The following is a 25,268-nucleotide window of genomic DNA, read 5'->3' as shown; positions in this document are numbered from 1 at the left end:
GCTCCGAGTTTTCTCTGGGGTCCCAAGAGCGCAGTGGCCTTGGGGGAGGTGAGGGGTCCTGCCCTCAGACCGGGCGGCCGAAGCAGGGTGACCCGAGCGCGCAAAGGCAGCTGCGATGTGAGCCCAACCCCACGGCACCACCTCCCCCCCCCCGCCCCGGCCACCCAGCAGCTCCCAAACACCCCTCACAGCCACAGCTCAAATCCACCTTTTATTTTTTCTTAAAAAAAAAAAAGAAAAAGAAAATGGAACCAACCAAACAAAACCAAAGTGGCCGCGCGGCTTCCGGGCGGTGCTGCATGCATGGCAGGGCCAGGAGCCTGGTCTCCACACCCGCCCGCTGGTCTGCGGCGGGGACTGCGCTGGGCGCCCTGCGGAGCACGAGGCCACGGGCGGGGCCAGTAGTCTCCACGTAAAGTGCATCGAGGCCGCCTCCCTCCTCCCTCGCCTGCCCGGGAAGGCTCTGCCCCGGGCTGCAAAGTCAACAAGCGTGCACTGCCGGGCGGCCGAGGGGAGGGCTGTGCCCGGTCCCTGCTGTCCCCCTGCCCGGCCCTGCAGGGTGCTCCGGAGGTCCTGGGGCGTGGTCGGCACAGAGGCACGGCAGCCACCTCTCCGGGAGGGCGGGCGGGACCGGCAGGAAGACTGAGGTCCTGGCGCGGGCACCTGGCGGGGCTCCTGGACACGGGCTGCAGGGAGGAGGGAGGACGGAAGAGGTCAGCCTGGGTACCGGTTCTCCGCTTCCCTCGGGCTCCTGGGAGGATGGAGAAGCTGAGGTGCAGTCATCGGGCTACCACACTCCAGTGGGGCAGCAGGGGAGGCCAGGGAAGGCCACCCTTGAGTCACTCCCGGGATACATTAAGTGTAGCCTTTTGTAGTAGGGTCTGGCAGGCTCTGACGCTGGTGGATGGGCTGTGAGCACCCATTTGGGGGATAGACACGTAACTCAGGCAGTGACCCCCAAAACCTGGGAGAGGGGCTGTGGCAAGGCAGGGGGTTCAGCCTCGGGCTCCCATCCACCCCGCATCCTCAGCAGGTGACAAGGGTCTCTGACATCTGGGGCTGGGAGAGGGAGCAGGCACACACGGAGAGACAGGGCAGCGTCTGGCACGACTCAGCCTCAGCCAGACCTGGCAGCTGGCTCAAAGCCTGGGGCAGCCCAGCAGGGCCATGGAGGTCGCCGCCCCTCCCCACCACCCACCACTCACTCATGCCTCAAAAGCTTCTGGGCTGAGCCCAACGTGAGCCTTTCCCGGGAGTAGCCCATGCATGGGGAGGGTGTGCCAGGCCCAGGGCAGGGTCCTCTAAATGCACCCACTCTGAGAGATGGCTGTGAGGATGGCACGACACCCCCTAGAGTCCTGCCACACGTAGGCCTCCGTGACCAGCACGCTAGCCAGACACCAGGCCCGGAGATACCACCCTCAGTGGGGATTGCTACGTGGCCAAGCTACCCAAAGGCTACATGGCAACTATGCGCAGCCGTTCGACAGCCGCCATGACTGGCGTGGGCTATGCTCATGGCTGGCTGTGGCATCCCTGCAGTGTCCCCACATGCCCCGCCCGGGTCCCGCCGCACCCCACCTGCAGGTGGCCACCCTCACTGCTGCTTGCAGGCCGACAGCCGGCGGATCTTGCTGCTGGCGGAGCAGGCCTTGCGGGCGGGGTTGGGGGCCCTGCCCTCAGCCTTGGATTTGGTGCTCAGCTGCGCCGCCTCCGTGCCGTTCATACACACGGCCTTGGGGAGGCCCCGGCTCTGTCCATTCTGACTGGCCTCCTCTTCTGGGACCTGTCCTGGGAGGGAGACGGCAAGTGTGGCCTGAGCCTAGGGCCGCACCCCCAGAGCCGCAGGAACCTGGCTGGCCCCCAGCACAGGGACACACTTACAGCTGTGGCCCAGGCCATGCCCACCCCCGGGTCAGGCCCAAGTCTCTCCAACCTGAAATGCTGTCCCCCAGCAGCTCCGGGAGGCACCCCCAGGGGATGAGCCTCCCACAGATGGCCTGGGAGGAATGCCCCCTCCACCCCATCTGCTGCACCTGCCACGGCCCCAGGTGGGACCCCACCCAGGTACTGTCTACAGGGGCCTCCTGAGTAGGCGGCAAGCGGACAGGGCAGGACCCTCCCGTGCTCCCCTGGGGTGCCCTGGCCCATGGTTGGTTCTAAAGGTGGAGCCACCACATGCTCACCTGTGAGGACACAGGAGGGCCAGGCTCAGGCCAGGCAGGCGAAATGCCAGCACAGAACCACGTGGGGAGTAGAGCTCAGCTTGCCAGGGCCCCCAGCCGCCCCCAGTCTCTGCCGGCCACCAACCAGCACCAGCGTCTTGTGAAACTCACAGGCCTGGGGCTGCCCACCCTGCCCAGGTGGACAATGTCCTCATAATGGCGGGGGAAGTGCAGGAAGCTGCCCACGTGCTGTCCCTGCCAGGAGCTGTGGTGGTCTGTGAGGACTCCGCCAACACACTGGCTGCCGAGCCACCCCCAAGGCCCCTCCCAGGCGCCGTCAGTGGGAGGCTGCCCTGGGCTGCCCCAGAGCTCATGTGCCCCGTGCAGAGCCCCAGCTCCGAGAAGGGGCCGGTGGCTGACTCAGCAGCTTCCAGGACTTGCCATACACCTCCCACCGTGTGCACAGGAAGTCACTGGCTTTAAAAAGGCACCTTGGGCCGGGCGCGGTGGCTCACGCCTGTCATCCCAGCACCTCGGGAGGCCGAGGCGGGTGGATCACGAGGTTAGGAGTTTGAGACCAGCCTGACCAACATGGTAAAACCCCGTCTCTACTAAAAACACAAAAATTAGCCGGGCGTGGTGGCGCGCACCTGTAGTCCCAGCTACTCAGGAGGCTGAGGCAGGAGAATTGCTTGAATCTGGGAGGTGGAGGTTGCAGTGAGCCGAGATTGTGCCACTGCGCTCCAGCCTGGGCGACAGAACAAGACTGTCTCCAAAAAAAAAAAAAGCACCTTGGTCAGGAGGCATCAATGGCACCCATAGGTCTTACACCCAGCCCATCTCCGCTGGGGCAGACCCTGTGCCCACTCCCATGGGGCCAACCTGGTAGACAAGGTGCCCTAGCTCTGCATCAGTGGCACAGCTGCCACCAGGGCCCTGCCCCCACGAGGCACTGGGACCCTCGGTCCCCTCTCCCACCCCACACGCCTGTCTGCGCTGGTGCCCAGGACCTGCCCCAAGCCCCTTCCCTGGTTCTGGGTGTCGGCAGCAGGACCCCCATCCTGGGTAGGGACAGGCAAGGCCAAAGTGGAGCCATGCAGGGGCCAATGCAGCAGCCCAGGCCTAGTGTGGAGAACACCCTGACCCAAGGGCGCTGGGCTGTCCTGCCCCGATGCAAGGGGGCTCTGCAGGTCAGGGATGGGGCTCACGCTGAAGCCTCAAGTTGAGCCTGTCCCCAGCGCCTGAGCAGTGGAAAGGGCGTCAGCACCTGAGCACCCAGTACCGAGTACCGAGGCCTCAGCCATGCCAAGTGGTCCCAGCGGACCCCACTCTGCCGGGTACTCCTTCCCACCACCCACAGTGGGCTCAGCAGGGTCATGAAAAAGGTGGCCCAACCCCTGCCCTCCTCCCCGGTACCTCACCCCAGGGCAGCCCACACAGGGCAGTCTCACACAGGCCTGGAGGGAAGCCAGTGCCGGGTCCTGGCTCAGGAATCCTGGCCTGCAGGGGCGGCCGTGAGGGTCAGCGTGTGGTCCACGTCCCAGCAAGGGCTCTGGCGGCCTGCCTGGGCTGGCCCTGCCCTAATTGGCCCTCCTGCCTGGGATTTGCCTGACTGCCCGTCTCGGGGCCCCAGAGCTCTGAAAGGCAGAAGGCCCTGGACCTGGGGTCAAATTGCAGCCAGGCCCCAAGGATGGGCGCCATGAGGGGACCCCACCTCCCAGCACACCCCAGTGACCAGGGTGCCCAGCAGCACCTCCCGTCCCAACAGACGCGACGGCCACGGTGCCACAAATCCAAGAGCCCAGGAGGCGAGACCCTTTGACCCTGGGGGCCCCCACACACTGTACCCTCCTGGGGGGCCCCCACATGCTGCATCCTCTTGGGGAGCCCCCACACTGTACCCTCCCGGGGGCCCCACACTGTGCCCTCCAGGGGAGCCCCCCCACACTGCACCCCCTGGAGCCCCCCACTGTGCTCTCCCGGGGTCCTCACATGGTACCCTCCTGGGGACCAGCTACTGAGCTGAGCCTAGAGGTTTGCTGAGGGGCACGGGGGTGCTGAGGGATGAGGCTCTCTGCAGGGCCCCCACTATTCTGGGACCCTCGGGCCCGGGGTGGTCCTTGTCCCCTGGATCTTCACATCCCAACCTGCCTGGTGTACCCCCCTTCTCAGGCTGGCCCCTGCCCACCACTTCATGCTGATACAGTGAAACAGAAAGCCCCTGCCATGCTCCAGCCGAGCACAGCAAGCATCCATCTGCAGATACACTGCACATCGCTTTATGACACAGCCCAGCCCCAGGCGGAACAGAGGCAAGCCGGAGCGTGGCGGGGAGGGGCTGGCTGCCAGTGCGGGCCGCCCCTATGCTAAGGCCCTGAGCTCCTCCTCCGGCACTACTGCGGCGCCGGCCGCGAGGCTTCCTCTCCTGAAAGGTCTGAGCCCTCGCTCTTCTGTGAGCCGTGATCCGCTCTAAGCCCTGCCTCAGACGCCTCCTCGCCACCTGGGGAAGAAGGGCGGCCGGCATCAGGGCCAGCGGGCAGGCCTCAGGGATGGTGGGAGGGAGGGCCACTGGACCCTCGAATGCCGGCTGTCTGAGGGGCCACCCTGCACTTTGACTCTCACCCGCCCTCCCCCGACCCTGGGGCTCCCCGCCTGCTCCTGCTGGGGCTCAGGCCAAGGCTGGTGGGCGGTGCCTGGCTAGGCAGCACCCGGAGAGACACCTGGGGAAGCCTCCTGGCCAGACAGGCCTTGGCCAGTGCCCCCGCTGCCCCCACGCCTTTCAGCCGTGTCCCAGCTGCCCCCAGGGCGGAGGCGGCCTGCAGGTGGGCTGGAGGCTTCAGGGACGTGGGATTGGCCACCAGAGGGCAGAAGCTGTCCTCACTGCAGACAGGCAGGCGCCCTGCTCCTGTGGGACGTCACAGCCGAGTGAGCAGGGCTGGGCAGGGGCCCCCACCAGACTCACCGGGCACCGTGAAGTCCTGAGTGTAGATGATGTCGTCCTCGATGTCAAAGAGGTCCTCATCCTCGTCCGCACCGTGCAGGTCCTCCAAGTACGGCACCACAGTCATGCTGCGCCACCGGTCCTTGGTGTCCGGGCTCGGCGGGATGGGCACCGGCGCCTCGGCCGGAGGGTGTTTCTTCCGGAACCAGCTGCAAACGCCCAGAAGCAGTGGTGCGTGTCAGGCTCGCACCAGGACGGTGCAGCTGCCCAACCTGGCTCCTCTGTGCTCAGAGTACCTGCTGCACGCTCAGGAGCCGGAACCAGGCCGCGCACCGGGTGGCTGTGACCAGACGCTCAGCCATGCCCTCCCGGAGCAGGCAGGCTGCCAGGACCTCAGTCTGTAGCCCTGACCTCACTCCAAGCCTGACAGATGTCCCCTCCACCCTGAGGCCTGACCCCCCGCCACGCCCAGCCTCAGGCCTGTCTCCCAGGTGGCACTCAGAAGCCAGCACCCACCAGACGGACGTCAGCAAAGGCCAGAAGGGGGTCTGGGGGGCCATGAATACATCCTAACCCAGGAGCCTATGGGGGCAGCCCCAGCACCCGCCCGGTTCCCAGCTGCCCCTGAGCTACGCAGAGATCCCCAAGGGACGATCGGCACCAGCGCCTCAGGGGTCCGGACACTCCCACTCCCAGAGCTGGTCTCTGGGGGGCCTCGGGGCTCGAGCGACCCCAGGGGCTGGTGCAGAGGAGCAGAGCCCACGAGGCGAGGGAGGTCGCACTGCGGGGCCTGCTGTCTTCCCTGTCACAGAGCTGGGTGCCCTTGGCTGGATCCCAACCAGACCGTGCTGCTGGGAGCCCCAGGAGGAGGGTAAAAAGAGGGGCTCTCGCCAGCGTTCAGGGCCAGCTGTGCCTTTCCCGGTGTGTCTCTATGCCTAGGGCAGAGACGGATGCACGTCCTCACTCAGACCCCAGCTCAGACAAGGCCTGTCTGGCCACTAACAGGGCACTGCCCAGAGACCCCACTTGGGCCCTGAGAACTGCGGGCGCTGCACGGGGTCTGGCCCCAGCCCAGCACCCCCACCATGCCCTGCTCTGGTGCCCACTCAACCAGCTGCACACGTGGCCAGCCTCCCTGTGGTCTTGGCCCCACTGCCCCCAGGGGCCGCTCACCTGTGCTGCCGGATCTGCCGGATGGAGAACCTCTTGGCCGGCTCGTACTCAAGCATCCCTGAGGAGAAGCCGGCGAGGAGCCAGTCAGCCAGGCACAGGCCCGAGACCCCACCAATCATCCCCACCTGACCAGCCTCTGTTGTCAGGCCCCAGGTGATACCTGGATGCTCCCAAGGGGGGCCCCCTTGAGATGGCCTCCCTGACAGAGGCGACTCCAGGGGACAGGCCAGGGACAGCCTCTGCGTGCCTGCCTGGGAGACAGGGCTGGGCTGGACAGGCAGGGCAGTTCCATTCTCCCAAGGCCACTGGGCAGACGGACAGACGGCCAGTGCCACCTGCTGCCCACACACAGGAAGTGCAGCAGGACGAGCCTGACACAGGCCAGGGAGCCCCCGAGGGCGGGGCTGGGGGAGGCGCAGGGCAGCACTGCCCTCAGGGGTGGGAGTTGAAAGGTGAACAGGGCCCAGAAGCAGGGTGGAGCTGAGGGACCCACAAACCAGGCCCTAGTGGGAGGCCGGCCTCTCCGCTCAGTCCTCTCAGTGCCTGCAGGGGTCTCAGGGCCAATAGCCCCCCACCTAACACCCCCCACCCTGCATTTCTGCACAAAAGCCCCGCCTCCCTGGGGCTGTGGGCAGAGGGACGAGGCCCCCACCTTTCAGCAGGTCGGAGAGCGGGGGGCCACAGTCACCCGGGATGGCGTAGCTCCCCTTCCCAATGTTCTCAAACAGCTTGTAGATGTTGTCCCCTTCGAAGGGGTACAGACCCGTGGTGATGTTGTAGCTTCATTCGAGGGGAGGGAAGAAAGGTGTGGTCAGTCAAGGTGGTCGACGCCCCGGGAGCCCCACCTCTGCCCCAGGGACGGAGCCCTCGCGTGGCTGCTGGACCACAGGCCCTGCGGACTCAAGGACACCTCTGTCTTCACCGCCTCCCACTAGTGGAAGCCATGGGGCAAGAGAGGAGCGTCCTCTGGACCCACCCGGGGAGGGGCCTGGAGCCACTCTCACCCGCCCAGCTTTCCTGTGGGGCTCTGAGAGGAGGATTGGTTGTGACACTCTGTGAAGATCCCTGACAGGCTAGGCTGCATGTCACATGGGTGAACCACCATCTGCCGTGTGAGCTACGTCTCCATAAAGTAAGCACCCCCAGTGGCTGTGGTCAGCGAGGGTCTAGGCTGGTGGCTACGCCCTGCACCCACAGGCCAGAAGCTGCCCAAGATGCAGAGGCCCCTCCGGGCTGTGCGTGTGGCGAGTGCCGGGGCGGGGCCGGGGCACTTACAGGGTGACCCCAGCTGACCAGATGTCCACCTTGAAGCCGGAGAAGGTGTCCAGGCCGTTGGCAATCTCGGGTGGCTGGAAAGCCGGGGAGCCCTGGCTGGTCCGGCAGGTGTCGTCCGCCGCGAACGGGTGCAGTGCCTGTGGCAGTGCCGTGCAGCCCTCAGGGAGTGCCCGGGAGGGGGCGCCCCAGGGCCCCCCCTAGCACGTGCCTACCTCGGCCACGCCCAGGTCGGAAATTTTGAGGGTGCCCCCGGTGGTGAGCAGCAGGTTCCCGGGCTTGATGTCCTTGTGCACGATGCCCTGGCTGTGCAGGTACTCCAGGCCGTCAATCAGCTGACAGAAGTACCTGCGGGCAGCACACACCTGTCTTGGGACCGAGGCCTCCCTGTTCCTCACAGGGGTCCCCTTTGCAGCCGCCTGGGAGCCTCCCAACCACCACAGGCCCAGCTGGGGAGTCACGGAGGTCCAGGCACACAGGACAGAGGAAAAGCTGGGTCCAGTAGGGAGCCAGGCCTGCGCCTGCAGTGACCACCCTCATCCGGCCGAGTCACGTCTGGCAGGGCCCCGGATGTCCACAGGTCTCATTTCCCTGTGGGCCACAGGCCGGCTGCACCCCAAAGGCTTGCTGAAACAGCAGGCCCCTCCCTGCCCCTGCAGTCCTGCAGCAGCAAGGGGCCCTGACTCTGCAGCCAACAGATCTGTACCAGGAGGTCCGGTCGGGGCAGGTGGCTGCTGGGACGGGATGGGGTGAGCTGCCGGCCTCAGGCAGCAGGCCCAGCAAAGATGGAGGCAGGAGGTTGACAGCAGCCCTGCCCGTGGATACCACACACAGGAGTCCCCAAAACTGTTTTTAAAAACTTGGGCCTTCACAGGGCGGGGCGTGGTGGCTCACGCCTGTAATCCCAGCACTTTGGGAGGCCAAGGCGGGTGGACCATGAGGTCAGGAGATCGAGACCATCCTGGCTAACACGGTGAAACCCCATCTCTACTAAAAATACAAAAAATTAGCCAGTCGTGGTGGCGGGCACCATGGTCCCAGCTACTCGGGAGGCTGAGGCAGGTGAATGGTGTGAACCAGGGAGGCGGAGCTGGCAGTGAGCAGAGATCGCACCACTGCACTCCAGTCTGGGCGACAGAGTGAGACTCCGTCTCAAAAAAAAAAAAAAAAAAAAAGGCCGGGCGCGGTGGCTCAAGCCTGTAATCCCAGCACTTTGGGAGGCCGAGACGGGCGGATCACAAGGTCAGGAGATCGAGACCATCCTGGCTAACACGGTGAAACCCCGTCTCTACTAAAAAATACAAAAAAACTAGCCGGGCGAGGTGGCGGGCGCCTGTAGTCCCAGCTACTCAGGAGGCTGAGGTAGGAGAATGGCGTAAACCTGGGAGGCGGAGCTTGCAGTGGGCTGAGATCCGGCCACTGCACTCCAGCCTGGGCGACAGAGCGCGAGACTCCGTCTCAAAAAAAATAAAACAAAAAAAATAAAAAACTTGGGCCTTCATGTCAATGAAGATCAGGACAAGCCGTGTGGCCACAGGGAAAGGAGCCTGCCCTGCCCGGCCCCCAGCCCCTGCTTCACCCCAGCCCCTGCCCCGCGCACACACCCGTGGGCCTGGCACACCGGGAAACGCTTCTCTGGCACGCTGTCCAGCATCTCCTGCATGCCACACACGCAGTACTCCATCACCATATACGTGGGATGCTAAGGACACACAGCTCAGGGGGCGGCCCCACTCACAGGCCCGGAGAGCACAGGGGCCAGAGAAGGGGTTCTGGAGGGACCCTCCGCAACCACTCTGCCCCTCCTCGGACCAGGGCCCACCCTGCCCCTCCTCGGACCAGGGCCCACCCTGCCCTCACACCCCTCTGAAAAGGCCCCAGCGTCTGGGAGGAAGGAGCCTCCATGGGAGTGGAGGACAGGGCTGACTCTTGGGGCAGTGTTCCTGCGGGACTCACGTCCCCCACCCCGCCCATGGGCGGGGGATGATACCTCCTGGACGCCCCCACAAGCAGGCTCGGGTCCACACAGGATGGGGCCCACGGCCCCTGACTGCGTGACTCTGAACACAGCCCCAGCCTCAGGACCACTTCTGCTCTTGCTCTGGGCACAGGGCCTCAAGCAAAGTCCCCGTAGGGAAGCTGTGCCCGTAAGACCCATGGGGGGAGTCTACCGATGACACAAGGACACGCTCAGCCACGACCAAAATGGCCCACAACATTCAGCCTGCGTGGCCTGCCTCAGGCAGACCCTGGCCACATCCCGGTTAGCCTTGGAGAAGACTATGAGAAAATAGGGTCTTGACACCCCATGGCTCCAGCACACAGGACACAGGACACAGGGGCCGGGGCTCGGGGCCCGTTTCAGCAGCTGCTCAGCTGCTGCCACAATGGTTGACTTCCAGGAAGCCAGGGAAGGCCACTGCCTTTGTGTGCCAGTCTCCTTCAAGTAGACAGGAAGGGGAGCAGGCCTCGGGGCAGGCGGACCCAGGGCCCCAGCCCCTCCCACGGAGGCCCCGCGGCCCCAACACCAGAAAGGATATATTTTCTGCTTCTCTTCGTTGTATAACACGTCCACCAGCTGGATGACATTTTTGTGCCGTAACCTCCTCAGTAGTTGAATTTCCCTGGGACAGAGAGGACAGGGGGGTGTCAGCCAACCTCAATGTCAGGACGATGACCCGGATCCCTGGAGTTGGGCCTCCCCATCTCCCCATGGAGGTGGCGCACCTCCGCCCTTCCCTGGAGAGAAGCCGTGGGTTCACAGTGCTGGGGCAGGGCCCTGCAGGGGCCACATGTCCAGGTTCGGGGCGGTAGAGGGTGGGAGCACAGCACCCTCCAGTCTGTCACCAGCTAGTGAGAGCTTTGGAGGACACAGTTAGGACACTTTTTTTTTTTTTTTTTTGACACGGAGTCTTGGTCTGTCACTAGCTGGAGCACAGTAGCCCAATCTCAGCTCGCTGCAACCTCTGCCTCCCGGGTTCAAGCGATTCCCCTGCCTCAGCCTCCCGAGTAGCTGGGACTACAGGCATCCGCCACCACACCTGGCTAATTTTTTGTATTTTCCTTGAGACAGAGTTTCACCATGGTGGCCAGGCTGGTCTCGCTCTCCTGACCTTGTGATCTGCCCGCCTTGGCTCCCAAAGGACACTCTGAATTGAGCTTCGTAACTCAGTAACAGTTTTGCTTCCTAGAAACCGGACTACTGCAATGGCAGCACAGATGGAAGCTGGGCCATGGCAGGAGCCAGGGTGGGTTGGGGTCCTGGTGACGGCTCTGTCACACAGTACAGCCCCCTGCCGCCAAGGGCTCCCAGCTCTTCAGAGGATCCCACTCCTTGGAGGGTGGGCCGCAGGTGAGCTGGAAGCATGGCCCATAGGAAGGGGCACCAGGAGAAGCCACAGAAGGAGACATCGAGGGGTCCTGCCACGCCCACCCGCCTGTCACTGCCCACTCTGCAGCTGCCCCCCTGCCATCCACACCCACCCGTCACTGCCCCCTGCAGCTGCCCCCCTGCCGTCCACGCCCACCTGCCTGTCACTGCCCCCCGCAGCTGCCGCCCTGTCTGCCTGTCACAAGGGTTGGCCCAGCAGGCCAGAGAGCATGGTCCCCTCTGCAGGTCACAGAGCACAGCCCTCTCTGCAGCTGCTTCCTTTCTCCAAACTATTGACCTTGCCAGGCACAGTGGCTCCCGCCTGTCATCCCAGCACTACAGGAGGCCAAGGCGGGTGGATCACCTGAGCTCAGGAGTCGAGACCAGCCTGAGCAACATGGCGAAACCCTGTCTCTACTAAAAATACAACAATTAGCCGGGCATGGAGGTACATGCCTCAAGTCCTAGCTACTCGGGAGGCTCAGATGGGAAGATCACTTAAGCCTGTAATTACCTGTGATCGCGTTACTGCACCCCAGCCTGGACAACAGAATGAGACCCTGTCTCATAAAAACAACAACAACAACAACAACAAAATGACAAGGAGCCCGTGGGTGGGCGTGGAAAAGTCTGCAGCTCCTCCAAAGGTCCGTTACCTGGGAGCCAGCAGCTCCACTGCCAGGTACACACCCTGAGGAACAGCACATGCCACGCAGAAACCGTGCACAAGGTGCTCACAGCAGCCAAGACGTGGAACCGCCCGGGGGCCCGTCCACAGATGAGGGTCAGCCGAGCCCATCCACGCACTCAACACGGCTCAGCCACAAAAACCAGCGAGGCTGACTCGAGCCACAGCCTAGATGCACCTTGAGGACGTCACACTGAGAGATACCAGACACTAAAGGACACACAGTGTGTGATGCCCTTTCTATTTTTAATTTCTTTTTTTTGAGACAGGGTTTCCCTGTCGCCCAGGCTGGAGTGCGCCTCCCAGGCTCAAGCGATCCTCCCACCTCAGCCCCCCGGGTAGCTGGGACTACAGACGTGTGCTCCCACGCCCAGCGAATTTTTGTATTTTAGTAGAGAGTTTCACCATGCTGCCCAGGCTGGTCTCGTTTGTACTAGGCTCAAGCAATCTGCCCACCTCGGCCTCCGAAAGCGCTGGGATGACACGATCCCATTTATTTTTTTCTTTTTTTTTTTTGAGATGGAGTCTCACTCTGTCGCCAGGCGAGAGTGCACTGGCGTGATATCAGCTCACTGCAACCTCTATCTCCGGGGTTCACACCATTCTCCTGCCTCAGCCTCCTAAGTAGCTGGGACTACAGGCGCCCGCAACCACGCCCAGCTAATTTTTGTATTTTTAGTACAGACGGGGTTTCTCCATGTTGGCCAGGCTGATCTCCATCTCTTGCCCTCGTGATCCGCCTGCCTCGGCCTCCCAAAGTTCTGGGATTACAGGTGTGAGCCACGGCGCCCGGCCGACAGGATCCTATGTCTGTGCAATATCCAGGACAGGCCAATCCAGAGTCAGGAAGTGGATTCAGAGTGGCCAGGAGCTGGTGGAGGGGATGGAGACTGACACAATGGGAATGGGGCTGGCTTTTGGGGTGACAGAATGTTCTGGAATTAGAAATAGTGGTTGCACAGCCATGTGAATGTACTCGATGCCACTGAATTGCACACTGTGAACAAGTGAGTTGTACAGTATTCAAATTAAATCTCAAAAAAAATTTTTTTTTTAATCCTTAACAGGAAGCCCAAGCATGGAGCATAAAAAACAGCTGTGGGGCCGGGCGCAGTGACTCACGCCTGTAATCCCAACAGTTTGGGAGGCCGAGGTGGGAGGATCACCTGAGGTCAGGAGTTCAAGACCAGCCTGGTCAACACGGTGAAACCGTCTCTACTAAAAATACAAAACTTAGCCAGGCGTGGTGCTGGGCGCCTGTAATCCCAGCCACTGGGGAGGCTGAGGTACAAGAATCGCTTGAACCTGGGAGGCGGAGGTTGTAGTGAGCCGAGATCGCACCAGTGCACTCCAGCCTGGGCAACAGAGCAAGACTCCATCTCAAAAAAAAAAAAAAAGCTGAGGGGGGCAGGGGTGTCCCATCACCCAGGCTGCCCACCCCCAGCCCAGGGCTGCCTCTTGCAGGAAGCCTCGGCTCACCTTTCCCTCCCAGTGCACCAATCCCAGGGCTCACTGCTCAATGCTCTCAGGACAACCTCAGAAGGCCAAGGCCTGGGCTCTGCCAGGGCTGCAGGCTGCGCTGGGGCTGGGCCTGGACAAGGGGCCGCCAGCTTGGGGAGGGGCTGGGAGGGCAGGATGAAGGGAAAGGGAGGTGGGTGACGGGGACAGGGGCACAGAGGGACACAGTCCTCCCAGAAGAGATGCCAGTGAGCAACTGGCTCCGGCCCCTGGCTATGCCTGGTGCCCTGCAGGACTGCCCAGCCCCGAGCACGTCCCCCTACCTCCACTGGCCACCTCGGCCTGGCTGCTCGCGGGAAGCCTGCGTCTCGGCTCTCTCCAGGCTATGTGGTGGTGGCACCAATTCCCAGCAGGGCCCGGGAAGGTTATTTTTAGAGCTGGCCAGGGCCTGTATCCACAGCCTGGCAGGCGCCCAGAACATTGAGAGGGACGCTGAGGGCCAGGCTGGGCTCAGCAAAGGCCCTAGGGCCCAGTGCCCTCCTGCCTGCCAGGCTGCTCAGGAGAGCTCGGGGTGGGCCCCAGAGGCCCGGCTCAGCCCCAGGTCCCCTTGTTCCCCAGGGCTGTGTGTGCCCTAACCTCCCCCGCTGACGAGGGTCACAGGGCATTCCCAGGAGGCAAGACTTGCCTTCTATTCAGAGGAGATGATTGGTGGGGGGCGGGGAGGGTGCTGTTTTCAGACAGCAGGGTCCGGATGCTCCGACACACAGGGCCTGAGAGCCTGACGCTCCACCATGAGGCAAGAGCGCCCCTTCCCTCAGCAAGAGCCAGCTACAGGCAGGGAAGGTGGCCCAGGACACCCTGTGCAGCCTCCTCAGTGGGGCCAAGGGAGCCACGGGCCCTCAGGTCCAGCACCACTCTCACCCACCTCCTGCTGCCTGTGCAGGCACCACCCCCCACCCACCCAGGCGCCAGCACAGTCCTAACCCTGAGGAGGGGCAGCAAAGCCAGGGGCTCAACCTGCGTGCAGCCTCAGAGCCCTAAATGCAAATGAGGGTGGAGGACTCCCCCCCACAGAAACCTCCCTGCTGACACCGAGTCTCCCCCATTCTACAGACGGGGAAACGGGCACAGCAGGAACCCGCCCTCAGCGGAGGTGCCCTGCCCTGCCTCCACCTCAACAGGGACACTTCACAGCAGCAGGACACACCACAGTTGAAACGTGGAAGAGCCCAGGCACTTCTGAGCAGGTTGGCATAGACCAAGGGACCCTGGGTTGCCTGTTTAATTAAAAGGGACCACGGCATTCTGCGCAGGCGCGAGTCCCCAGATTTATGCCAGGGAGGAGCGGGGGTGAGCCGCCCCCACCCGGTGGCAGTCACCTCTGGGATGCTGGGGGCGCGTCAGCCTCTCTAGATTGCCAGGCTTCCTCGGACGTCTCCAGTCAGAAAAAGAGCGGAAGAGGAGACCCCATGAAACCCAAGAGCTTGGCGAGGACAGGAAGTGCCTCCACCAGGGGAAGCCCGGCTCCTGGGGCGTCGCCAGCCACTCCGAGATGCCACGTTAGGGACCCACTGGGCATGCCCAGGCAGAGTGCATTTTTTTCTTTCTTTCTTTCTTTTTTTTGAGACGGAGTCTCACTATGTCGCCCAGGCTGGAGTGCGGTGGCACGATCTCTGCTCACTGCAAACTCCACGCCCCCGGTTCACACCATTCTCCTGCCTCAGCCTCCAGAGTAGCTGGGACTGCAGGTGCCACCACCACACCCAGCTAACTTTTTTGTATTTTTAGTAGAGACGGGGTTTGACTGTGTTAGCCAGGATGGTCTCGATTTCCTGATCCACCCGCCCCGGGCTCCCAAAGTGCTGGGATTACAGGCGTGAGCCACCGCGCCCGGCCCAGAGTGGATTGTTTAGCCGACTTGTTGATTAGCAGGACAGGAAGTAGGAAGGAGAGTCACTCAAGCTCACAGAGAGGTGGGGACAGGAGCCTCTGTCTGCCTAGAAACAGACCATACAGGGAAAAGACGGACGCCCACGGCTCCAAGCAGGACTGGGAGGCACATGGAGACCCGGGAACTCCCAGCTCCAGACTGAGTGCCCAGGTCCCTGAATCCCTCCTGATGCAGCTGAAACAAGGCCCTGGAGGATTCCAGCGGGACGCCGCTGAGCACACGTGCACAGAAGCAGCCGCCAGTCACAGGCAGAGGCGGGAGCAGCCCGAGTGTCCAGCCACAGATGAGAGGTCAAACGCGGCGGGGCCCGCCACACCCTGGAACGTGGCGCAGCCATGAACAGCAGCGAGGCTCGGACCCAGGCCACTGGCGCAGATGCACCTTGAGGACAGCACACTCCGTGAGACAGGCCGGACCCAAAAGGCCACGCAGTGTGTGACGCCACTCATGTGAAATGTCCAGGACAGGCCCATCCAGAGACAGGAAGGGAATGAGTGGGTGCCAGGACTGGGGAGGGAATGGGGACTGACGGCTGATGGAGATAGGGTTTCCTTCTGGGGTATAATGAGAATGTTCTGGAAGCTGACAGACGTAATAGTTGCACAACTCTGTCACTGTACTATATGCCACCGAATTACACACATTAAAAAGGTGAACTTTAGGCCCAGTACTATGGCTTACATCTGTAATCCCAGCACTTTGGGAGGCCGGGTAGGATTACTTAAGGTCCGAGGTTCAACACCAGCCTGGGCAACACAGTGAGACCTTGTCTCTATAAAATTAAAAAAGAAAAAAAGGTAGGCCAGGTGCAGTGGCTCATGCCTGTAATCCCAGCACTTTGGGAGGCTGAGGCGGGCAGATCACAAGGTCAGGAGATTGAGACCATACCGACTAACATGGTAAAACCCCGTCTCTACTAAAAATACAAAAACAAAATTAGCCGGGCGTGGTGGTGGGCACCTGTAGTCCCAGCTACTCGGGAGGCTGAGGTGGAAGAAGGGCGTGAACCCAGGAGGCGGAACTTGCAGTGAGCTGAGATCGTGCCACAGCACTCCAGCCTGGGGGACAGAGAGAGACTCCATCTCATAAATAAATAAAAGCTGAACGTGGCGAAGCAGTGGCTCATGCCTGTAATCCCAGCACTTTGAGAGGCCGAGGCAGGCGGACTACTTGAAGTCAGGAGTTAAAAACCAGCCTGGCAAACATGGTGAAACCTCTCCTCTACTAAAAATACAACAACTAGCCAGGTGTGGTGGCAGGCGCCTGTAAGCCCAGCTACTCAGGAGGCTGAGTCAGGAGAATCACTTGAACCCAGGAGGTGGAGGTTTCAGTGAGCCGAGATCGCGGCACTGCACTACAACCTGGGCGACAGAGTATGACCCTGTCTCAAAAAAATAATAAAAATAAAAAGTTGAACTTTATGATATGTGAATTACATGCCAATAAAACCATTGGCTGGGTGCAGTGGTGGCTTACGCCTGTAATCTCAACACTTTGGGAGGCCCAGGCAGGCGGATAACTTGAGTCTAGGAGTTTGAGACCAGACTGAACAACATGGCGAAACCCCATCTCTACAAACAACTAGAGGGGTGTGGTGGCGCACGTCTGTAGTCCCAGCTACCCTGGAGGTAGGAGGATGACCTGAGCCCGGAACTGTGATCACGGCACTGCACTCCAGCCTGGGTGATACAGTGAGACCCTGTCTCCAAAAAAAAAAAAAAAAAAAAAAAAAAAAGCTGTTAAGAAAACTGAGTCCCATCTGAGCACCACCGTGGCGTTTGTGGGACATACGGGCCATCCGGCCGCCTCACTGATTCCCTGACAGCTACCGCAGCACCCCAGATCCTGGGCGAGGAACCAACATTCCAGGCCTGCCCCAGCTGGCTGGGCACCAGAAGCCCACTGTGCGCCCAGCCCAGAACCCCCAGTGGACCCATCACCCACGCTGTTCTGCGGCTGCCCAGCCCCTGAGCTCCCACTGGGTCTCAGAGCTGTCCCTCCTGCTGCCCAGAGAGGGGGACAAACAGAGGCCTCGAGGACACCCAGGCCTCACATGGCGGGCGCAGGAGCCTGAACAGATGCTGGAACCCCATAAAGAATGCCTGGGATGTAAACATCTACAAAGTCCAGGACTGACGCTCAACTTGCGAAAATCTTCTTTACCATAGGTCCAAGCATCTGCCAATCATCGCCCCAACCACGCACAGTCAGTGCCGCCCACCTCCCACCTCCTGGCTGGACACAGCCGGGGCGGTGCGGATGGGAAAGCCACAGCCCCGACCTGGGCCCATTTGAAACGGCAGTGGTGATTTTCACATTTGCAAACAGGTGGAAAGAAAAGACACGAAAGCACAGTGTTTTGCAACAGGTGGAAATGACAGGAAAGGGGAGGGCCGGGGGACGCAGCCAGGTTATGCGCTCACGGAAACCCTGGGTGCCTCTATGGAGGCTCCACAAGGCGGGCACACTCCCTGCCTTCGAGCCCACTCTCACTGGGGTGGAAAGGGGAAGGGAGGCATGGCGGCCTTCTGCCTGCGCCCCCGCAGAACTCTGCCATGGGCTCTGCAGCAGCAGCCGGCCTTGCTGTCCCCCGAGAAGCACGGTGAGCCAGGCTGGGAGCAGGCGACCCCTTCCAGGCCTTCTCTGCTCCACCCCAGGTAACCACTGCCTACCAGAAACAGCCTACGGCACTGATTTATTTTATTTTAATTAACTGTTTTTTTGAGACGGAGTTTCACTCCTCTCCCAGGCTCGCCCAGCCTGGAATGCAATGGCCGGATCTTGGCTCACCACAACCTCCGCCTCCCAGGTTGAAGCGATTCTCCTGCCTCAGCTTCCCGAGTAGCTGGGACTACAGGCGCCCACCACCACGCCTGGCTAATTTTTGTATTTTTAGTAGAGACAGAGTTTCGCCATGCTGGCCAGGCTGGTCTTGAACTCCTGACCTCAGATGAAGCAGCTAGGAGTACAGGCACGCGCCACCACACCTGGCTGATTTTTGCATTTTTAGTAGAGACGGGGTTTCACCGTGTTGGCCAGGCTGGTCTCAAACTCCTGACTTTGTGATCTACCTGCCTCAGCCTCCCAAACTGCTGGGATTACAGACATAAGCCACCATGCCCGGCCCCGGCGCTTTTTTTTTTTTTTTTGAGATGGAATTTCACTCTTGTTGCCCAGGCTGCAGTACAATGACATGATCTTGGCTCACCACAACCTCTGCTTCCTGGGTTCAAGTGATTCTCCTGCCTCAGCCTCCTGAGTAGCTGGGATTACAGGCGTGCACCACCACACTCAGCTAATTTTGTATTTTTAGTAGAGACAGGGTTTCTTCATGTTGGTCAGGCTAACTCCCGACCTCAGGAGATCCACCCGCCTTGGCCTCCCAAAGTTCTTTTTTTTTTTTTTTTTTTTTTTTTGAGACGGAGTCTCGCTCTGTCGCCCAGGCTGAAGTGCAGTGGCCAGATCTCAGCTCACTGCAAGCTCCGCCTCCCACGTTTACGCCATTCTCCTGCCTCAGCCTCCCGAGTAGCTGGGACTCCAGGCGCCCGCCACCTCGCCCGGCTAGTTTTTTGTATTTTTTAGTAGAGACGGGGTTTCACTGGGTTAGCCAGGATGGTCTCGATCTGCTGACCTCGTGATCCGTCCGTCTCAGCCTCCCAAAGTGCTGGGATTACAGGCTTGAGCCACCGCGCCCGGCCAACCTCCCAAAGTTCTGGGATGACAGGCGTGAGCCACCGCACCTGGCCAATTTTTTTTTTTTTTTTTTTTGAGACAGAGTCTCACTCTGTTGCCCAGGCTGGAGTGCAGTGGCGTGATCTCAGCTTACAGCAATCTCCGGCTCCCGGGTTCAAGCGAGTCTTCTGCCTCAGCTTCCCAAGTAGCTGGGACTACAGGCGCCTGCCACCACTCCTGGCTAATTTTTGTATTTTAGTAGAGATGGAGTTTCGCCATGTTGGCCAGGCTGGTCTTGACCTCCTGACCTCAGATGATCCGCTCACCTCGGCCTCCCAAAGTGCTGGGATTACAGGCGTGAGCCACCGCATCCAGCTAATTTTTGTATTTTTAGTAGAGACCGGGTTTCACCGTGTTGGCCAGGCTGGTCTCAAACTGCTGACCTTGTGATCTGCCCTCCTCAGCCTCCCAAAGTGCTGGGAGTACAGGCGTGAGCCACCATGCCCAGCCCTCTTTTTAACTTATTGATGCTTTTTGGAACTTTCCTGTTTCTAACAAGATTACACTTTTTACCGGTGAGAGGGGGACAAGGCACGGAGTCCAGGGCTGCCTTTCTGGGAAGGAAGGGAAGGGACAGGACTCATGCTGGCTCCATCTGCCCCAACCCACCCCCCTTGGCGATTGCCCACGCTTTCCACACCACCTGGAGGACCGGACGCCTGAGGCTTGTCTGGAAGGTTCCAGACACTCGCTGCGAGACACAATCTGAGCAGAGTTTATTAAGCTTCCCACACACAAAGGAGGCTTTTTCCCTGCAGCGCTGGCAGCAAGGCTGGCCAAGGCCTTGGGCCTCAGGGCTGGGCAGTGGACACCCCTTCTGCTTGACGGCACTCTGCACGTGGCAGCCTCCAGTCAGGACACACCAGCTCCCAGAGTAGGGGGACCCCCTGGCAGCACCCAGGGGGCTGGAGGAGTGGCAGTGGCTCCTAAATCACAGCTGCAAACCGGGCGGCTCCTGATGGCAGACGGTCCCTGCAGATGGTGGCCAGGAAGGGACAGGGCTCACCCCTCAGCCCAGGGGGCCTCACAAGGGCAAAGCCGTTGCACTCAGGGCCAGGATGAAATTGGACGCTGAACAGGAGTGAGGGTGCATCACTCACTTCAAGGCCGGTGGGGTCATAAGTTGTGGGGAGCTGCACCGCACGGTCCAGTCCAGGTCCTGCCAACTCCTCTGCCTCCCTGCCTCAGTGTTCCCTCCTGTTCTCCCATGCACTGGGCGAGACTGGGTTCCTGCAACCCTCTGGCCTGTCTCCACCAAGACCCTCAGGCTCCGCCCTACCATTCAGGTGCTCACCTGAGCTCCTGGGACCTCCTGCACTGACTGTTCAGGAAAGCAGGGGGCTCGCACTCACAGTTAGGCTTCCTCCCCCCAGCATCTGTCTTCCCTTCGACCTTGCATATACGTTTGTCAAAACTCAAACCAGACTTTTTTTTTTTTTTTTTTTGGAGACAGACTCTCGCTCTGTCTCCTAGGCTGGAATGCAATGGTGGGATCTCTGGTCACTGCAAGCTCCACCTCCCAGGTTCCAGCAATTCTTCTGGCTCAGCCTCCTGAGTAGCTGGGATTACAGGCATGCACCACCATACCCGGCTAACTTTTGTATTTTTAGTAGAGACGGGGTTTCACCACGTTGGCCAGGCTGGTCTCAAACTCCTACCTCAGGTGATCTGCCCACCTCAGCCTCCCGAAGTGCTGGGATTACAGGTGTGAGCCACTGTGCCCAACCCCTAAGGATGGGTTTCTGACTGCTAGGAGAGTGGCTGTCACTGGCCCCTTTAGAGGGCACCTGCTACCCCCAGCACAGGCTCTGCCCAGCCCCTGACCAACCCATCTCACAGAGACCAGGCATGGGCAACTGCTCCACCTACTCCAGGCACTGGCCTTCTACCCGCGTCCAGACTGGGTGCTGAGATATCAGAAAGGCCTGGTGGAAACACGCCCCTCCCAGCCGCTCCCATTTAACCCCGACTGCTCCAGCTCCAGAGTACAAACTTCAGAGCCTGTGTCCCTGGTTTCTGCATGTCACAGCCCGCATGCTGATTAAGAAGCGTGTTGGCTAGTTGCGGTGGCTCACGCCTTTAATCCCAGCACTTTGGAAGGCTGAGGCAGGTGGATCACAAAGTCAGAAGTGCAAGACCAGCCTGGCCAAGATGGTGAAACCCTGTCTCTACTAAAAAAAAAAAAAAAAAAAAAAAATACAAAAATTAGCCAGGTGCAGTGGCAAGCGCCTGTAATCCCAGCTACTCGGGAGGCTGAGGCAAGACAATCACTTGAACCCAGGGGGCGGAGATTGCAGCGAGCCAAGATCGCACCACTGCACTCCAACCTGGGCAACAAGAGCGAAACTCTGGTCTCAAAAAAAAAAAAAAAAAAAAAAAAAGAAGTATGTGAGCCCCAGGGCCCCTGAGCAGGAGGGAGGTGAGAGCAGACAGGGCAGGGGCCCCTCCCCAGACCTCCTTCCAAGGTCATGGTGCCCTGTGCAGGGTGTCCCTGCCAGTCCCTCGAGGCCTAGCCCAGTAGATAAGGTCCTTTCTTGGAAACAGGAGGCAAAGTTATGAAAGTTAAGAGGGCTGGGAGAGGGGCAGGGCCTGGGCAGGGCCCGCCAGGCGACGGCAGGTGCAGCGTGTCTGGTTGCGATAAGGAAGGGACACCCCCCCCCCCACCAGCTGGGAGAGGCTCAGGCCGGCCCGTGCTGCCCTCGGTAGGAGCTTCTCCGCGCACAGATGCAGAGGCGTCCGGGATGCCCAGCGGCAGCCCCATGCCTGAAGAAGTCAGTTTGAAAAGTAAGGTCTTCCGGATGCAATTCGGGAGGGAGGCACAGTCCTCCTCGGGCAGGGCTGCCAGCGCTGGGGGCCAGGGATGCTTCCAGCGTCACATCCCTGGCAAATGAGGAAAGGCTACGTTTCCCTCCTGCTGGCTGATAAGCCAGTGCAGTTATTTTTGGCAGCCCAGGGTTCCCCTCCGACAGGATAAACAAATCACATTTTCTCCTGGCCCCGGCAACCGCCACACATTGCGCACAAAACCTGCTGGCGGCCGCACACAAACTCTCGGCGCCCAAATAAACACAGGCTCATTCCACTGGGCGCCTCTGCTCCTTGGACAGCTGGGGGAGCCACGGGGCTAGACTTAGGGGATTGGGGGCCGCTCCCTTCTCAGGAGGGTTTCGCTACCAGGGCGTCCATGCAGAAGAGCCCAAGCAAACACACGCCCCGCTACGACAACTGGCTCTGCCTGAGTGAAAGTCCGTAACGCAGGCCTCCGACCAAGCTCTCCCCGGCACGGAGGACACAGGCGCCGGCCGGGTCCAGCTTTGGGTGTTAAGAGGAAGTAAGGGAGGGAGGGAGGAGAGAAGGAAGGAAGACAGAACCATCCGCACAGTGACTGGCCTGCCCGGCAAGCCGTACTTACTTTTTCACGTTGGCCTCCCCGTTGGGGATCCTTCGTAACTTCTTCTTCTTGAGGATCTTGACGGCCCTCCTGCACAGCGTCTCCGAGTCCAGCACCTCCTTCACCTTGCCGTAAGAGCCTTCCCCCAGCAGGTCCCCCATCAGGTACTTGCCGATGAGCTTGGCCCGCTTGCGGCGCGGCTGGTAGATGACCTCGGTGGAGTCGATGCGGTGGATGAACGTGTCCATGCCCACCGACATCAGCTCGCCCTCCGTGAACATGCCCAGCTGCTGCGGGTCCACCACCTCCATGCTGGACCCAGGGTCCTGGAGTCCCGCCGCCAGCCCTGAGTCCGCGGGTGAGCGGTCCTTGTGTTCCGACTTCCCTTCTCCAAAATTTTACAAAGAAAAAAGAAAGAAAAAAAGGCAACAAAAACCCCAAAAGGAAGGGAAAAACCCTTCTTCCAACAGAAACGATTGTCCTACACGTCAGTCCCGGCTGCGAGTCCGAGCCCGGTGCAGGGTCTGCAGACCCGCGGGCACCGGGCGTCCGGGACGGCGGCTCAGACGCGAGTTGCAGTGGGTCCCGGGCCTCGGAACTGGGGAACGGCCCAGTCGGGGTCAACTTTGTCCTCGGAGGCCCTGGGGAGGCCGGCCGGGGCTTCTCAGTGCTAGGTCATCCTCCGGGGACCTCAGGCCCACGGACAAGCGTGAACACGGCCAAGCGCGGTCTTCTCCGGGCCGCCCATCCCACAGGCGGGGTCCGCGACGTCGCTGCCCCCCGGGACCCCCACACCTGGAGAGCCCAACTTCCCTGGGGGTGTCTCCGGCGACGCCCGGGTCCCGCCGCCTGTCCCAGCCGCAAACGCTCCGCCGCGGACTACCGAGCGGACCTCCCGGGGGGCGCCGACTCCCGACGGCCCAGGCGAGCGTTCGGGGGGGGTGGGGGCGTCCGGGCAGCCTCCCGCCGCGGCCAACAGCTCCGCTCAGGGCTGGTCGCTGCCCGGCGCCCGCGAGGGCCCGCACTGGGCACCCCCCGAGCCGACCCGCGACCCCCGCGGTGGTCGCCGGGGCCAAGCAGGCGCCCCCTCCCCGCAAACGTCTGCCCGAGCGCGCGCCCCACCCCGAGTGCCCTCAGCGTCCGGTCCGCGGGACGGCGCGGCGGCGGGGGCTCCACGGGGCCCCGGGCGGCCGAAGCGGCACAGGCCGCAGGCTCCGGGGCGGGGGGTTCCCGAAGGTGCCGGGCCCCGGGCGGCGCGTCCCCCTCGCCGCGGCCGCCGCGCGTGTGGAGGAGGCGGAGCGGCGAGGGGGGCCCAGCCCATCCAAGGCCGCGGCAGCAAGTTCCGCCGCCCGCGCTCCCTTCGCCGCCCCGCGCCTCACTCGCGGGCGCTCCGGGCCGCCTCCCCCTTCCGCGCTCGACACGCCGCCGCCATCTTGTTTACCTCCCTCCCCCTCCCTGCGCCGCCGCGGACGCCGCACGCCCGGCCGCAGGACACGCCTCCTCGCGAGGACGACGTGTCCACCCGTTGGCTGAACCTGCAATCCCCGCCCCCCCTGCCCGCCCCACCGCCGCTGAGGATTGGAGCGTTTGGACCCGGCCGGGCGCCCGAACGGGGATTGGTCCGCGCTTGGCCCCGCCCGAGGGGTGGATACGGCCCGCTCATTGGCCCGTGGAGACGCCCGTCAGGGGCAGGGGGCGGGAAGCAGGCATAGGGAGGGGAGGCCACGGCTGCGACCTCGGAGGGGCTGGGGACGGGGGTCGTAGGTCATCGGTGCCAACGGCCTCGCTGAACGGCCGCGGGGAGGGCTCAGCCTGGTGGGCGAGAACTTGGGCTCGCGGACCTGGAAGGAGCGGGGCCACCCCAACCAGAGCCCCTCCCCCGGATCCCCCTTTGGGGGGAGGTCAAGGGTCAAAAAGTAACCCAAAGTGGCCAATTCCAATCAAAAATCCTTGTTTTAAGGCTCTCTTGGGCCAGGGGAGAGAGAAACGCTCAGGGCGGCCTCTACCCTGTCGGAACTCATGGGGGAAGCCTCAGGACAGCGCTGGGACGAGCCCAGCGGGGGCTTCTGGTGAAAAACAAGAGTTGCCAAAATACGGCTTGATAAGGTTGAAAATATTGAACCCTCCTGTGCTAGCCCCGTGCTTTCCACCTTTTCCTGCACTAGCGCCACGTTGTTTTGCTGGAACAAATTATCTTGCTGCAACCTCCGCCTCCTAGGTTCAAGCGATTCTCCTGCCTTGGCTTCCCGAGTAGCTGGGATTACAGGCGTGCGCCATCATGCCCGGCTAATTTTTGTATTTTTAGTAGACATTACAGATGCACGTCTGTAATCCCAACTACTCAGGAGGCTGAGGCAGGAGAATCGCTTGAACCTGGGAGGCGGAGGTTGCGGTGAGCCAAGATCATGCCATTGCACTACAGCCTGGGCAACAAGAGGGAAACTCCGTTTCAAAAAAAAAAAAAAAAAAGGTCTCTCCCAGAAAACAGAAGATGAGTAAACACTCCCCAGCCCAGACTTATTTTCATATCTGTTTTCTGGACTGATAGCTGGCTCATGCTCAAACTTCTTGGAATCTGGGGATATGCTGGATAACTGTGGCATCCGTAGGTCCCACGCCCCTTCAGAGAATTGCAGGACACATGGAACTGACTCAGGAAATACTTGGTGACCATTATAGAAAGAAGCCTTGAAGATGAATTCTCGGCTCAAAAGCCACCTCCTCCAAGAACCCCTCCTAGTGATTCTCTGAACTGCCTGGATGGAGATGTGCTGTGTAAACTACACACGGAACTTCTTTTTTTTTTTTTTTTTGATATACATAATTTTATTACAAAATTTTTTAAAATGCAGCATCCTAAAAAACAAAAAAATTTACTACTGATACTAATTCCTACAAGTCTGGTGTGCTGCCATACACAAGACATTTTTAAAAACCCATTAAATGGCCGGGCGCGGTGGCTCAAGCCTGTAATCCCAGCACTTTGGGAGGCCGAGACGGGCGGATCACGAGGTCAGGAGATCGAGACCATCTTGGCTAACACAGTGAAACCCCGTCTCTACTAAAAAATACAAAAAAATAGCCGGGCGAGGTGGCGGGCACCTGTAGTCCCAGCGACTTGGGAGGC

At 61.1% G+C, this 25,268-nt stretch overlaps 1 protein-coding gene and 1 long non-coding RNA gene across 9 annotated transcripts; one reads left to right on the top strand and one right to left on the bottom strand.

The window, feature by feature from the left end:
* Positions 1 to 198: 198 nt before the first annotated feature.
* STK11 (serine/threonine kinase 11) lies at positions 199 to 23,602 on the bottom strand. 8 transcript variants are annotated; one of them, XR_013408612.1, is made up of 11 exons: positions 23,563 to 23,602; positions 22,163 to 23,242; positions 10,092 to 10,175; positions 9,156 to 9,245; positions 7,767 to 7,899; positions 7,555 to 7,691; positions 6,932 to 7,059; positions 6,280 to 6,337; positions 5,128 to 5,315; positions 1,582 to 1,786; positions 199 to 686 (listed from the first exon to the last, which is right to left on the bottom strand). XR_013408612.1 is itself a non-coding variant. In XM_077976278.1 (11 exons), the coding sequence occupies exons 2-10, from the start codon at positions 22,450 to 22,452 to the stop codon at positions 1,598 to 1,600; spliced, it is 1,302 nt and encodes a 433-aa protein (XP_077832404.1). In that variant the 5' UTR covers positions 22,453 to 23,242; positions 23,563 to 23,602; the 3' UTR covers positions 199 to 686; positions 1,582 to 1,597.
* On the top strand, positions 18,766 to 21,103 carry LOC144336962 (uncharacterized). The gene is made up of 2 exons (XR_013409431.1): positions 18,766 to 20,455; positions 20,857 to 21,103. It is a non-coding gene; the product is annotated as an uncharacterized LOC144336962 (long non-coding RNA).
* Positions 23,603 to 25,268: the final 1,666 nt, after the last annotated feature.

This window comes from Macaca mulatta, chromosome 19, assembly GCF_049350105.2.
Source record: "Macaca mulatta isolate MMU2019108-1 chromosome 19, T2T-MMU8v2.0, whole genome shotgun sequence".
In the NCBI taxonomy this organism is placed as follows: Eukaryota; Metazoa; Chordata; class Mammalia; order Primates; family Cercopithecidae; genus Macaca; species Macaca mulatta.
Note: the sequence above shows the minus strand (reverse complement) of the source record. Positions and strands in the feature narration are given on the sequence as shown.

Excerpts from the sequence above, each read along its gene's own strand:
- STK11 (XM_077976278.1), bottom strand. The coding sequence starts at position 22,452 with ATGGAGGTGGTGGACCCGCAGCAGCTGGGCATGTTCACGGAGGGCGAG. Across the intron at positions 7,060-7,554 it reads TGGTCAGCTGGGGTCACCCT|CTACAACATCACCACGGGTC; the intron begins GTAAGTGCCCCG and ends CCTCGAATGAAG. Across the intron at positions 6,338-6,931 it reads GCTCTCCGACCTGCTGAAAG|GGATGCTTGAGTACGAGCCG; the intron begins GTGGGGGCCTCG and ends GCTTCTCCTCAG.